Source organism: Mus musculus, chromosome 9, assembly GCF_000001635.26.
Source record: "Mus musculus strain C57BL/6J chromosome 9, GRCm38.p6 C57BL/6J".
Taxonomy (NCBI): domain Eukaryota; kingdom Metazoa; phylum Chordata; class Mammalia; order Rodentia; family Muridae; genus Mus; species Mus musculus.
In genome coordinates, this window is record NC_000075.6 from 4,535,072 (window position 1) to 4,549,797 (window position 14,726).

General features: G+C 36.8%; 1 protein-coding gene across 15 annotated transcripts in view; it reads right to left on the bottom strand.

Annotated features, from left to right (window-relative positions):
• The window catches only part of Gria4 (glutamate receptor, ionotropic, AMPA4 (alpha 4)), a 378,342-nt gene that overhangs the window by 117,179 nt on the left and 246,437 nt on the right, over positions 1-14,726 (bottom strand). For all 15 annotated transcript variants that reach the window (XR_379085.2, XR_001778798.2, XR_001778797.2 and 12 more), the window contains exon 5: positions 2,564-2,748. Coding sequence is in view for 9 of the 15 variants with exons in the window: in XM_006509844.3 (XP_006509907.1) it covers positions 2,564-2,748 (185 nt within the window). In the remaining 6 variants the exon portion in view is untranslated. The remainder of the gene's footprint in view (positions 1-2,563; positions 2,749-14,726) is intronic.

The following is a 14,726-nucleotide window of genomic DNA, read 5'->3' on the forward strand; positions in this document are numbered from 1 at the left end:
ATGAGTTCAAGAGACTCCCAAACAATATAGACTATTGTAATCTCCTAGCTATTTCAAAACATACAATACAATACAATACAATACAATACAATCAACTCTAGTCACCTTTCTGTGTGATGGAAATCTAGCCGTTATTCCTCTGGTTGGGAGTGATTTTTTGTACCCCTTATCAAATCTGCCCTAATCTCTTCCTTTTACTTACAAAGATCTATTCAATCTCTGGTGACTATTCTTTAAATAATGCTTTAGTTTAGTCTATGAAATGTTTTCTATTCTTTGTTTAATTAATGAATATGGATTTTTGTTGAAAGGTGAGCCATTGCATACACTCTCAGAATCATTTGGATTAGTTCCTCTGATAGAATAGAATCAAGAATGAAATCCAGAGCTGAAGATGTAGCTCATTGACAGAGAGCCTGCAAAACACATCCATGGAGGTTCTGGGTTCAACCTGCAGCACCATAAAACACAGAATCAAACCAACAAATGTTACACGCGACTTTCTTTGGAGCTATGGAATAAAGATAAGAAATAATCATGTTTCTAATCAGACACAGCTTGTAGGAGGAAGGAACCATGATTATATAACCAAGAAGTCATTATCTCCTTACAGCACAGTGGGGTTTATTATACTTTATGAAATGTCTTCTTGAATTAAAGGATTGCTCTTTACAATCCTATGTAGGTAGCCCTAATAGTAATGAAATTAGGTAGAGTTTACCAAAAAGGAATAGGTATCGTAGACACTCAAAATTTTAACTTCTTTAAAGTGTTAACAGAAAAACAGGGTAGAATGAGGAGGAGAAAAAGAAAAAGGAGAAGGTGAAGGAAGAGGAGGAAGAGGAGAAGGAGAAAATGGCGGAGAGGAGCAGGAAAGACCAACCCTTCACAGTCATTTAAGGCTTAGCGTTTACCCTCAGCACCCAGGTATACCAAGTTCCTCCTCAGAAACCAGGTAAGCCTCGGAAAGTGTGCTTTGAGGACCAACTTCTCTCGAAAGTCTGGGTCTTTAGAGCACAGGAGCTAAGTGAATGTCATCACAGATGACATCCAGCCTCTGACAGGAATTTGGCAATCTTGGCAGATGTTTGGCTGCTCTGCAGGGGACTCATCCTCAGTGATTTGCAAAAATTATTCAGGTTAAACAACTGCAAAGTCTCACTACTGGGGCAGCAAGCATGGAAGGGAGAGAGTAAAATTGGATTTGGAGTCACTGCTCTGCATATTAAAGGAGAGGTTTCCTTGGAATTCCATCAAGGCTCCTTACCTGACATCAAGGCTGATTTACCTGATCTGTGTACACTTAGTATTCATAGTTTACCAAAGTAGCAGAGATTCTGTTTTTAGTGAAGTATTATTAATTTCTTTTATAACAGGATAATAAGGGATAGATACTTTACTAATTGCTCTTATAGTGCAATGCTATTTCATATCTTAAAAATGCAAAATTAATTTTATGATAAAATTTTTAAAATTCTAATATATACAGTGATACGCAATCCAGAGCTTGTAGGAGTTATGGTAGAATCTCAGATATATTTTGGATATTAAGATGAGTATTATAGCCGGGCGGTGGTGACACACGCCTTTAATTCCGGCACTTGGGAGGCAGAGGCAGGCAGATTTCTGAGCTCAAGGCTAGCCTGGTCTACAGAGTGAGTTCCAGGACAGCCAGGGCTACACAGATAAACCCTGTCTCGAAAAACAAAAAAACAAAAACAAAAAAAAAGATGAGTATTGTAAATGAACTCCAAACTGATAGGTTTTCTATTCCAAATCCAATTGTGTAATTCTGCAGTTAAACTATACCTAACTGATTAACTCTGAATTATTGTGGGTAAGTATGAACAAACTTCCTAAGAACCACTAGATGGCACCCAGGCACTCTAATTTTGGTGGAAGCCTTTATCATTGTGTTCAAGGCAGAGGAGCAAATGCAATTTATAACTACATAATGTTTTCCTACCACTTAATACAATGGAAAAGCTCAGTTTTATCTTTTCCTACCCTCTTCAAAGCTCATCAACAGTTATTTATTGAAATCTTTATTCAAAGAGTCCCCTTCTAAAAGGAAGTTGAAAAATCATCTTTATGGGTAACAAGTAGTATTTACTTAAAACATCTGGTAGAAACAGCACATTACAGAATGTTCTAGCCAATCATCATTTATTTCATTGCTTTGCTAGTTTATGTTGATAATTTTCATGCAACTAGTTGTTTAGAATATAAAAAGGACCTTTCAAATGCTTTAATAGTTTCATAGCAGTAATCTTCAAGATTCATATTAATAAAGGCTCAGAATTCCTGGTGACTAAGCAAATGCTCTTCTACTGCTTATATCTTTACAGGATGGAAAAGTTGTATTCCTATCTTCAACTGTACCTAAGGACTAAAGGACACTTTTTACAGTAAAGAACTGTCATTTTTTTTTTCTGGAGATAAATCATGGAAAATTCCTAATTCTCATATTCTGAACTGGAAGACAGTATGGAGACAGAACTGGAATATGTCAACATTTTTATCTAACGCACACCTTAGTAATAAGATGAAGCCCAGAACTTACTTGTTCTAATATGTTTTGAAGCCTTTCTATCTCACAATCTATTACAAATTTCTTCTCTTGTCTTCTGTCAAGCTCTTCTAGTAGTTGCCTGTAGCTGACATCGTTAAAATTTTCCACACATATCGCACTGACATGCCATCCATTCTGTCCTGCTTTTTCCATTATAGCTTGAAGTATTGAATACCCTATTAGAGAGAAAAAAAAGTTAATAAAAATACTCTTTCAACATATGTAAAGATATTCCTTTGGACTTTTGTTATAGACTGGATCCATATCAATATTTTTCATATTTAAAACACAGATCATTTTGAATCTTGAAAATGTGAGTCATTTTTTTGTGAAACCCTTCCCCCTCCCCTTTTTTTCTTTATTCAGGCAACAGATTCTTTTAAGCTACTTATTGGATGAAGCTGTCACAGTATATCTTCTTTAAAATCTCAAAACTCCCTCTACTGGAGAATATTCCTTTGGTCTAGATATACTCTTGATGAGATTAACAAAACTCCACTGCATCACTACCTGTGGTCAATATCAATTTCATGACCCCTTTTGTTATTTTACACTCTAGAAAGAGTTTGTTTTGAACAGGGTACGAACAGCGTTATTGGTTTGACTATAGAGAAAAGATGCACAAAAAATCCCAACAAATCAAAGCAAAACAAAACACCCGTACTATGGTATTATTGAGGATGTATTATTGTCAGAGCTCCATTTGATGATATAGGCAGATGTATACAGTGATAACATTATTTATTATGTTCCAATTGTTCTGGCAGATGAAGTGTGTAGGCTTGATATGAGGTAAATTATCAACTCTTAGAGGAGATAGACATTCAAATACATGTGACCAAACTTTTCAAAGAACAATAGGAAATGCACGTGCCACATGCTTGTATTTGTACCAGTTGAGAGGCAGACATAGGAGCTCAAGGTCAGCTTCAGCTGCATAAGGAAGGAGTTTATGGCCAGTCTGACCTACACAAGATCTTGTCACAAAAACTCTACATAAACAAAACAAAATGATTTCTGGGCAGGCTGATGAAGTGACTCAACAAGAAAAGGCAGTTGCCACCAAAGCTGGGTGTACGGAGTTCAGTTCCCAGTTTACATGGTGGAAGAATAGAATGGAGTACTCCAAATTGTCCTGTGACATCCATAGGCATGCTAGGACATTTATACACATGAAGCAAGTAAACAAGAAAATAATTCAATGTGAGAGTGCAACTACAGTATCCTTGAAAAATCATAAAATTTTGGCAGACTAAGTGCTGGTTAGGTGAAGACAGAACTTCTTGGGGGAAAAGGCTGTGGTCTCTGCCTGTTGTTTGCCAAATCTCTCCACAAGTGGAAGGAGATTTCAGCTTCATATTATTTTCATGCCTGCTTCCTGAGACCTCAATTTTTAGTTATAGCTTGAAAGATTAGGAGGAAAAGATTCTCTGAATGTATAAAAAACATCCCTTAGATAAAAATTGGTTAGGACCAGAGCCACTCATTTTTTTTTTTTTTTAACTTTCTAGCTTGGCATAAACAAAATAGCCTCCTGAAGAGTTTAACAGCAGTGTAATCTTATTCTGTAGTTGCTGTCTCTGGTTTCTCCCTCAATAGGTATTGCAGTTAGGCTAGCTGGCAGGATTCAAAGGGAAATTTGAAAGTGAACACACCAGGCTTATAAGATAAGAGAGCAATTATTTGGAGTTTCAGATTTAGGGAGTTTCATTTTGAGGTTATATTTTCTGTGTCTCAGAGCTCCAAACATTATGATGTACAGACAATGTCAACAGATGGACCCGATGATGAGCTCATATCTAAAATATAAACTGCCTGATTTCCTGCCAAATGCATACCATGGCAGTCAGACTTCATTTTTATTTAAATAAAAAAATTCCCAAAGAAGAAAGAGGGCATGCTAATTACATTATGCTTATTCTGGATATGTGTTGCTCCATACATATCCAGTCTTTTCTTTGTAGTTCATACCTGTTATTACCTTTTCATATCTCATCTGACATTGCCGTTTTCCCACCAACCTGGAACCTAGGGCTTTCTTTTCTTTTCTTTCTTTCTTTCTTTCTTTCTTTCTTTCTTTCTTTCTTTCTTTCTTTCTTTCTTTCTTTCTCTTTCTCTCTCTTTCTTTCTCTCTCTCTCCCTCTCTTTCTCTCTCTCTCTCTCTCTCTCTCTCATAGATGTTTTCTTTATTTACATGGCAAATTTTATCCTATTTCATCATTTTCCCTCCAAAAACATATTCCCCTCCCCTTAACCACTAACCCACCCACTCCTGCTTCCCTATTCTGGAATTCCCCTACACTGGGGCATAGAGACTTCACAAGACCAAGGGCCTCTTCTCTCATTGATGTCCCACAGCCAACCTCTGCTACATATGTGGCTAGAGACATAGGTCCCTTCATGTGTACCAATTGGTTGTTGGTTTAGTCCCTGGGAGCCCTGGGGGTACTGGTTGGTTCATATTGTTGTTCCTCTATGGGGCTGCAAACCCCTTCAGCTCCTTGAGTACTTTCTCTAGCTCCTCAATTGGGGACCCTGTGTTCAGTCCAATGGATGGCTATGAGCATCAACTTCTGTATTTGTCAGGCACTGGCAGAGCCTCTCAGGAGACAGCTATATCAGACTCCTGTCAGTAAGCATTTGTTGGCATCCACAATAGTGTCTGGGTTTGGTAACTGTATATGGGATGGATCCCCAGGTGGGACAGTCACTGGATGGCCTTTCCTTCAGTTTTTGCCCCAAACTTTATCTCTGCATTTCCTCCAATGGGTATTTTGTTTCCCCTTCTAAGAAGGACTGACGTATCCACACTGTGATCTTCCTTCTCCTTGAGCTTCATGTGGTCAGTGAATTGTATCTTGGGTATTCTGAACTTCTGGGCTAATATCCACTTATCAGTGAGTGCATTTCATGTGTGTTCTTTTGGGATTGGGTTACCTCACTCAGGATGATATCAACCTAGGGCTTTCTTATTTCCTGTTGAATGAATGTAGAAGCTCTTTCGTTTCATTTCGTCTTCTACTTTTGTGATTATGTGTCTGTTTGGGTGATGTATGTGCATATATGCATGTGGTAGGCCCCAAAGGCTAAAAGACAACATCAGATTTCTGCTTTGTCACTTAATTCTTAGTAGCCAGAAGTGGGTGGTGGTAATAAAACGCTCAATAACACCAAGTGCTCCTAGCCCCTCAGTCTTCTACCTCCTTCCCTCCCTCCCTTCTTCCTTCTTTCTTTTTCCTTTCCTTCTTCTTTCTCTGTGTGTGTGTGTACACTCATTTTTCACTTTGCATGAGACTGTTGAGGCCAGAGGTTATTAAATATCTTTAAAAATCACCCTTAATCTAAGGTTTGAGCCAAGATATCTCATTGAATCTGCAGTTTGCCATTTCTTCTAGACTGGCTGGGTCTAGACCTCTGTGGGTGGATCCATCACTCTAGGCACTTGGGTCACAGGTGCCATGTCACAGAGTTGCGATGCCTGGCTTTTATGTGGTGCCAAGGATTTAAACTCAGGATTTCATGTTCTCAAACACTTTATCCACTGAGCTATCTCTCTAATTCTTGTGAGCTATCATTCTGTAAGAATTCATATTTAACTTCTTCTATCCCTGGACTTGTGTTCTGTTGGTAACTGAAGCAAGATTCCTTTTATTTATTTATTGATATCTACAAATCTATTATTTGACTATGAAGGCTTCAAGGAATGGCAGTTGCCATCTATTTTTCTCTTTTTATTTGTGACAATATAAAGGTAATTCCAAAACTCTTCTTTGATTAACTGAATGTTGCAAAATTATAAACATGGAGCACACATTGGCTCATCTCCCTGCTCCCTCACATCGACCTGCAGCTTGACTAAACTCTTTTCATGTTGCTGCCTTATTTGTTGAAGCACTATGTGGCTGTCAGGTCTCATGACAAGACAAAGTGTCAATGTTACTATTTTCTGGATGACATGGCTTTTATAAGACATAGAGAAACATATATTTTGATAAAATTTATATATTTATCCATTTAGATTATGCTGCAAGGTTCACACTAACCAAAAAATTGAACTTCAAAGGCAGCATTTCACTGTCAGATTGTTCATATTTATAAATTATGCTGCTAGTGAAATAAGACAAAAAACCTAGAAGAACATTCTGGTTAAATGTCAAGACATGCTATCCATTGAAAAGACCCATTAATCCTAGAAATCAATGCCATCTTTTTAAGCAGCAGGAAGGACACATACTTGCGGTCTCAGAACCTCGCTCAAGCTTTAAGTCTTTATTATTCTGTTTCACTTTAATACGCTCATTATTTACGTTCCCTTCGGTACATGTGCATTTTTTATTTGCCAAAATAGGTGTGAGAATGTATTTGCACAAAGAGAAAATGCTGCCTTTGAGACTTTGGAATAACTTACTTGCTATATAAATTTGAAAGCATAAGTCAAGCTATACAGTTTCTACATGTGATTGTGAGTTATATCGCCACTTTCTTAAAAATATGCAATTTAATATTGTTATCCAAAAGTGAATGCTACTTTTTTGGATGAATGTCACATAGATAGCAATAATTCACTTCTATAAATAATATTTTGCATGCCATCTTGAAAAGCTGTCTAATATTTTAATTTCATATCCTTTGTTGAAAATTTTCTATGTTTAAGATCTTATAAAGTGCATCAAGATCAGCAAAAGCACAAACGGTCTTTTTACAATCAGTGTGGTATTTGTAAAACTTACCATTAGGTAAGTGACCTATGTGTCAAAATATAGCATTTTATAAATAAATGCAAAGAAATAAAATATTCTGCAATTGCAGTAGAGTACATTCAGGTACATTTGTATTATTTGATCACAGTAAATAACTTTCCATAGTTATTTAAAAATACTGTCAAGCAACATCAAGTATCTACATCATGTTATCTTATTGTACAAGGATTATGTTAAATAAAATGGCAGCCAGGTTAACACTACTGTAACACTTCACAGCAAAACCTCCTATATCATAAAAAAAAAAAGTGACCTATTTGGTGATGAGTAGCACCTCAGTGGTATTTCTTCTTTACTGAAAATTTGTCTTATTTGACATTTGTTGTGTAAGATTTACTCAGTATATTTGTCAATACACAAAGCATCAGGAGGTTAAACAGGAGAAATTTATGCGTAGGAGAAGATCACTTCAAAAAGATAGGAGCTACCAGGATACTGTGCACTGTTTCATTTGCATGAAGACCAGTAAGTTCATACTGTGTTTTCAGTGGCATAGTTATGATCAGATGCCACAATGCTTCATCTACAAATCATGTTTCAAAGGATCAGGACATTAAGAAGACAAGGGGAAGGGGTGAGAATACAGAATTTATCAAGGAAGGTGATCAGAGTAACAAAGTCACAAATGTAAAAAAAAAGTAACAAATGACTCATGTTGGATGTGGGATAGAGAAATGTCTAGGTTCTAGAAAGTGGAGTGGGTGGGTAAGGGAGTGGTGGAGAGGGTATGGGGGACTTTTGGGATAGCATTGGAAATGTAAATGAGGAAAATACGTAATAAAAATATTTAAAAAAAGAAACTGGTGTGTGTGTGTGAGAAAGAGAGAGAGAGAGAGAGAGAGAGAGAGAGAGAGACAGAGACAGAGACAGAGACAGAGACAGAGACAGATATGGAGAGAGACAGAAACAGAGATACTCACAGAGAAACAGAGACAGAGGGACTAGAAACCAAGAGAACAGAGACAGAAAGTCACAGAGATGGTAGAAGACAGAGACAAAGGCATAGAGGAAGATAGACAAGACATTTGATTCCAATAAGGTGTTGTTGAGCCTGGATGGAAGTGATGAAGTGAACTGACTCTAAATAAAGCTACCTGTCCCTACATAAAGCCATCTTCATTGTTTTACAAGCTGTTGTGCAGAAATCTGTTACTGTGGTCTGGAACTAAGTAGTGGGTTTTAAGAAAATTGTATGTGAGTTAAAAGTCGGATTCTTGGTGCAGATTGAGTTGAGTCAAAGACATGAGGATGATTCTGAAACACTTGCCACATTTAATATAACCATGCTGGAAATACAATGTGTATTTAGCAACCATTTTGTTTGGACTCTTGTTAAGGTACCTCAGCGCTGAAATAACATATTTCAAGGTCAGGATCCTGACTTGAAGATCTCAGCACATAGAAGAGAAACCAAAGAAGACAGCCTGGGTAAACTTTCTGATAGCCATTACTGCAGTGCTCATTTGTTCTACAGTTTAAGAAGCACATAGTGAAATAAAGGATGGTTTCATTTCCTATGTAGGTTGAAGGGTCACGTGTACATCTCAAATAAGAGAAAAGGAGTATCTTTTCTTAGAGGACAACTGCCAAATCTACTTTGTAAGGTAAACAAAATAATACTTTTACATCTGGCTTGAGGCCTCCCAAATATCTTGAGTTTTCTGACACTAATATTTTTTCATCTTCCTTACATTGCAGTGTTCATTCTCAGTTCACATGACAACTGACAAAGGAACTTGAGACATTAGATCAGTAAAGCACTGTAACAAGGATTATAAGTTGTTTTCTGGTAGCAATTTCTCCTTTATTCAAACAGTGGCATTCGAACCTAGGATAAAGGCAGTCAGAATAAGTATTTTTTTTTATTCCATGTCATTCATTTAGAGATATGACTATGACTAAGTCTCAGCTAATAGAATTTAGGTAAGCTTTGTAATGTGTTCCTGCTTTTTTTGTCCTGTCATCTTGGAACTGAGTGTGGATCCCACCCCTGGCCACAAGGTTCCAGCTTAAGTGATGAGATGAGAATATTCTGTCTGTATGGTTTTGTTATTTCATTGACCATTTAATAAAAGTTTGGCTTTTGTAATCTGTCTCTTGTAATCCTTTAAAATTATTATTGTTTTGCTTTTGAGATTATAATACAATTACATAATATAACCTCTAATATCTCCTTCCAAAACCTCCTATAAAACTCTCATTTTTTTCTTTCAAATTCATGGCCTCATTTTTACACTGATTGTTGTTACATTCATTAAAAAGCACAAATCTCTCATTTATCAACTAAATTCTCATTTATATTTTATATAGTATAAAGGTTCTTATACTATGCCATTCTTATGATATGCCATTCTTACTCTGTTTTTAAATTTTTATGGATTTTAATTAAATTATTACTAGATTACTTTCTTTTCTCCTTCCCAGAATTACATTTTATAGAGAACTAAGCTCATTGACTTAGTGATGTGGACTATACTCAGTGAACATCTATCATAGACTTTTCTATGAGAAGAATAAACTTATTGTCTTGCTTTAGTTATTAATGTGACAGAAGTAGAGACTTCTGTTTGTTGCAACTGAGTCTGCTGTTCATGTATACTATCATGCATTCAAGTATTCTCAAAAGTTTTCAAACGAATTTAGAAAACCAAAAACTCCTACAAAGAGTTTGACTACATTTTTCGTCTTCCTCTATGGAGTCTCTGAAACTGGCTACAGGAAGAATTTTATTTCTGCACTTGAATTGTTTAGTCTATTAATTTATATATACATTACTGATAGGGTATTTAATTGTCATTATTGATGGTCAACTTGACAGAATTTGAAATCACTATGGACACATGAGCCCCTGGGCATGTCAGTGAGTAAAGTCTTATATTAGGTTAGTTGAAAGGGGAAGATCCACCTTTCGGTGTGTGGTGCTTTTCTATGGGTAAAAGTCCCAGGTTGAGTAAAGAGAAGGTAACTGAAATCCAGCTTTCAACTTACCGACTGTGGATACAGGAGACCAGTTACTTGCATCTGACATCTTCCAGCATGCTTTCCCCTCCATAGACTAGATTACTTACACAGAAATACCAAATAAGCTCTTACGTAATGTTGGGGAAGTTTTTGGTCTCAAAAACAAGCAAGCAAGCAAACAAACAAACAACCAACCCCAAACACTCCTACTTTATATAAGACCTATAAATGAAATTCTTCAGCAGTTCTCTGCATAAGTTCTTCACTATTCTACTATTATTTTACAACAAATGCAAATAAATGATCATAATTGTCCCTTAGCTGTCTCAAACTCTTTTTAGTCACTATTTTGATGTTGTTCCCTCTTCAGCAGAAGGAAATGTCCTTCAAAGATGTATTAGAAATTACCAATGCCAACATAAATGCCAACACAGACTAGCACTAATCCTTTTGACTGTTTCCTCCCTTCTTTGTCCTAGTTTCTTTCTAGAGAGAGAGAGAAAGACAAAAAAGCTAGATGGATGAGGAGGTGGAGAGGATCTGAGAGGAGATGTATTGTATGAAAAAAAAAATCAAATTTTAGTTAAAAAAAAAGAAAAAAGAGAAAGAGACCATTTTAGATGCCTTGCAAAAACAATGAAATAAAATTGGCTCTTTTAGTAATTGGTCATGTATATATATAAGATAATAAAAACAAACAAGCACACAACAACAAAAAATAAACAAACAAAAAACCAGACTCATCTAACCCATTCCACACCCTGCAGAAACAGGCTCTCACAGCCTCTGTATATGACACATGTCTTGCAAAGAAGTTTTTCAATCACTGTTTCTAATTATATATTTGAATGATGATCAGATGAAAATTTTCCTACTCCATCAAACTGTAGGTTGATGAAGCTTGGAGCTATTCTTGTGCGCAGAATTTAACCAAGTAGATCATAGTGATGGAATGCATGAATAAATTAGTGGGCAGTTCATGGAGAGGGATGACATTGACAAGAAGCTCAGAAATAAAATGAGGCATACCAGACCACTCCCAGTAGCTTCCAATGTGTCTTGTATTGCTGGAAAAGATTATGTTTATATAGATTAGACATAGATGTAGATATAGATGTAGATATATGGAGAGAGAAAGAGCGAATATTATGTGGCCTATGGATATGAGCTTTTAAGTCAGGGAAATAAATTGTAAGTGTCAAATTTAAAGAATAATATTATTGTTTTAGAGGATTTGGTCTTTTCTCCTTAAGGATATACTAGGAATATTATATTTCAAGTTTGGAAATATGATGTCTGTCAGTGAGACAGAAACAGAAAGCTACTTCAGACATCTTGCCTTAGTACAACAGATAACAGGCTGTGGAATCCAGATTTGGAGTCATGCAGAGGAAGGAGAATAGATATATATTATTTTAAGGATAGGATAAATCACCTGGAGTCAATGGTATATTAAATAATACAAAGAGGCTTTGCTCATGAACATGGTCTGTTGTGGCTACTCTACTTATTTTGTTTGCACTACAGGTTTTCATTGACTTATGTGAAAATTAATCCTTGCATATAATGAAATCATATATGGATTAGAGAAATACATTTTTCTTTCTTGTTAGATATATTTGCTATCCTAGAGACAATCTGTGTATATTTTGAATATTTTCTATTAGCATACTGGTTCTCTTTTCAATTTTGTCTCTGAGTTTTTTAATCTGGCATTATGGTACTTTAGTCAACATTGTTTTACAAACTAAAGTTATCTCTTTTTATTAAGTGAGGCATTCTTGAAAGACAACTGTCTTAATAATAATGACTGCCCAATGTTTTTATACATATGCATATGTATGTGTCTATGATAATTATTTTGATCATAAATTAAGATTTTTGTCTATTTTGTATCACACTATATAAAATTCCCGATTCTTATTCTATTCTTTCTATTTTTACAGCATACCATCTTAACCAGCAAATCTAATCTACATAAAATATAGCTAGTAAAGGAAATAAAATGCGTGCTTGAAACCTGTTTATGCATAATGATCCATGAAACCACTTATAGCATACATTTGGATGTTAATCCTATTCAAGATGGCAAAACTTTGAAGTATTATACCTTTGAAGTATGTATATGTTCAGGTGGAGCTTAATAACAGGGAACATGTCCTGCACTATAATATAGACCTTATGTTTTAGAGGGGAATGTAAGGAGGCCACAAAAGGTCATTCAGAGTGGGCAAGTGATAGACAAGTTTGCAGGGGAACTTGTGTATGCAATGATTCAGTAGCATGCCTCAAATAACTAGAACTCACGACAGCCATGTAAGTCTGGTTTTTCCTTTACAGCACTAACTAGCAGAGCAGCAGCCAGTGTCTCAGGTTAAGACATTTGAACTTTCCTCTTTCTTTCTCTGAGATTGTCCATATTTACTTCTCTGCTTATCTTTCTCTATAACATTTACCACCATTGAACCTACTCTGTATCTGACTCTCTTACTCGCTTATTGTCTATTTCTTCTACAACATGTAAGTTTGTGAAATCAGAACCTTTGCTCACTGCCTAGAAGAGTACCTGACATCTATAAGACACTCAATAAACACTTTAAAATAAATAAATACTGAAGATATAGGTAGTAATCTATTAGTAACAGTGAAAACTCCAAAGATGAGAACCAAGAGAGAAATGAATTTATAAATGTGGTTGCATAACGCTAGCTAGATGTAAGTGGAACCAAGGAGCTTGTAGGAAGAGAAGGAAGGAGGCAATCTAAAGGGATGACAAAAGTTAAAACATGTGTAGCAATACTAGTTTCATCTAGACTAATTTTGAGAAAAGTGAAGATAACAGATTTGTTTTAGTTGATTCAGTTTCTGTAACCTGCACATTGTGTATATCTATCTACCCAGGAGGTTTTTTACATATATTTGAATTTTCAATTTCTGTTGGTAAAGAATATCCCAATAAAAATACCTTACATTTCAACCCAGAGAATCTTTTGAATTCAATTAAGTATTGAATGTCATCAAAGTAACATAACTTTATTTTATCAGATCCACCTCCTGATTACTTGTAATTTTGCATATCTTGACATCCTAAAAGAATGTCAAGAGCAGAGGACTCTCCACGCTGCAGGAACCCTAGCACACTTGGGACCTTGAGATCACTGGTGAGTGGAACACAACATCAGTTCCAAAAACCCCAGAGGGTCTTGTGCTAGCAGGAACAGGGACAAAGCACACCTGCCCAACAAGTTCTGGTCGGGCAGGTTCAGTTCAGTCTGGCCAGGGTTCATTCTGGTCAGCACCACCCCTGCACCATCTTCCCCATGATCTCAGTGGAGGGTCCCAAGGTCCCCAGAGGACTCTAAACACTGCAGGCACCTAGCACACTAGGGATCTTGAGATCACTGGCGAGTGAAATGCAACATCAGTTCCAAAAAACCCAGAGGGTATTGTGCTAGCAGCAACAGGGTCAAAAGACAAAAGCAGGCTCTAGCACACCCAGAATCTTGGGATCACTGAGTCTACTCAGGAGAGCATGTGGGCTGCAGAAGTAACAGAGCTTCTTGGACAGGGTTCCTTCGGGCCTCCATCCGCAGCCAGAGACAGAGCTGAGACCCAGAACCCTGGACACCTTCCCTGCCAGAGGAGAGTCAGTCTCCAGGGAGGGCTCTGACCCCCAGGAATCAGGAGGTGGATCTGAGCTCCAGACTTCTCTGGACCTTCCCTGCAAGATCTTGCCTGCACAGACTGTTCTGACCACTGGGACTCAGGAGAGAGTTGCTCTCCCAGTAGTGCTGACAGAGGCTAAAGAATCACAGGAGGAACAAGCTCCAGCTAGAGACAGCTAGTACATCTAACACCAGAGATTACCAGATGGTGAGAGGCAAACAAAAGAATCTTACTAACAGAAACCAAGACCACACAGCATCATCAGAACCCAGTACGCCCACCATATTGAGTCCTGGATACACCAACACACCAGAAAAGCAAGATTCGGATCTAAAATCATATCTCATGATGCTGGTAGAGGATTTTAAGAAGGGCATTAATAACTCATGTAAAGAAATACAGGAAAACTGCTAAACAGACCTTAAAGAGGAAACACAAAAATTCCTTAAAGAATTACAGAAAAACACAACCAAACAGGTGATGAAATTGAACAAAACCATTCAAGATCTAAAAATGGAAGTATAAAACAATGAAGAAAACCAAAGGGAGACAACTCTGGAGATAGAAACCCTAGGAAAGAAATCAGGAACCATAGATACGAACATCAGCCACAGAATACAAGAGATGGAAGAGATAATCTCAGATGCAGAAGATTCCATAGAAAACATGGACACAACAATCAAAGAAAGTACAAAATGCAAAAAGATCCTAACCCAAAACATCCAGGAAATCCAGGACACAATGAGAAGATCAAACTTACGGATAAT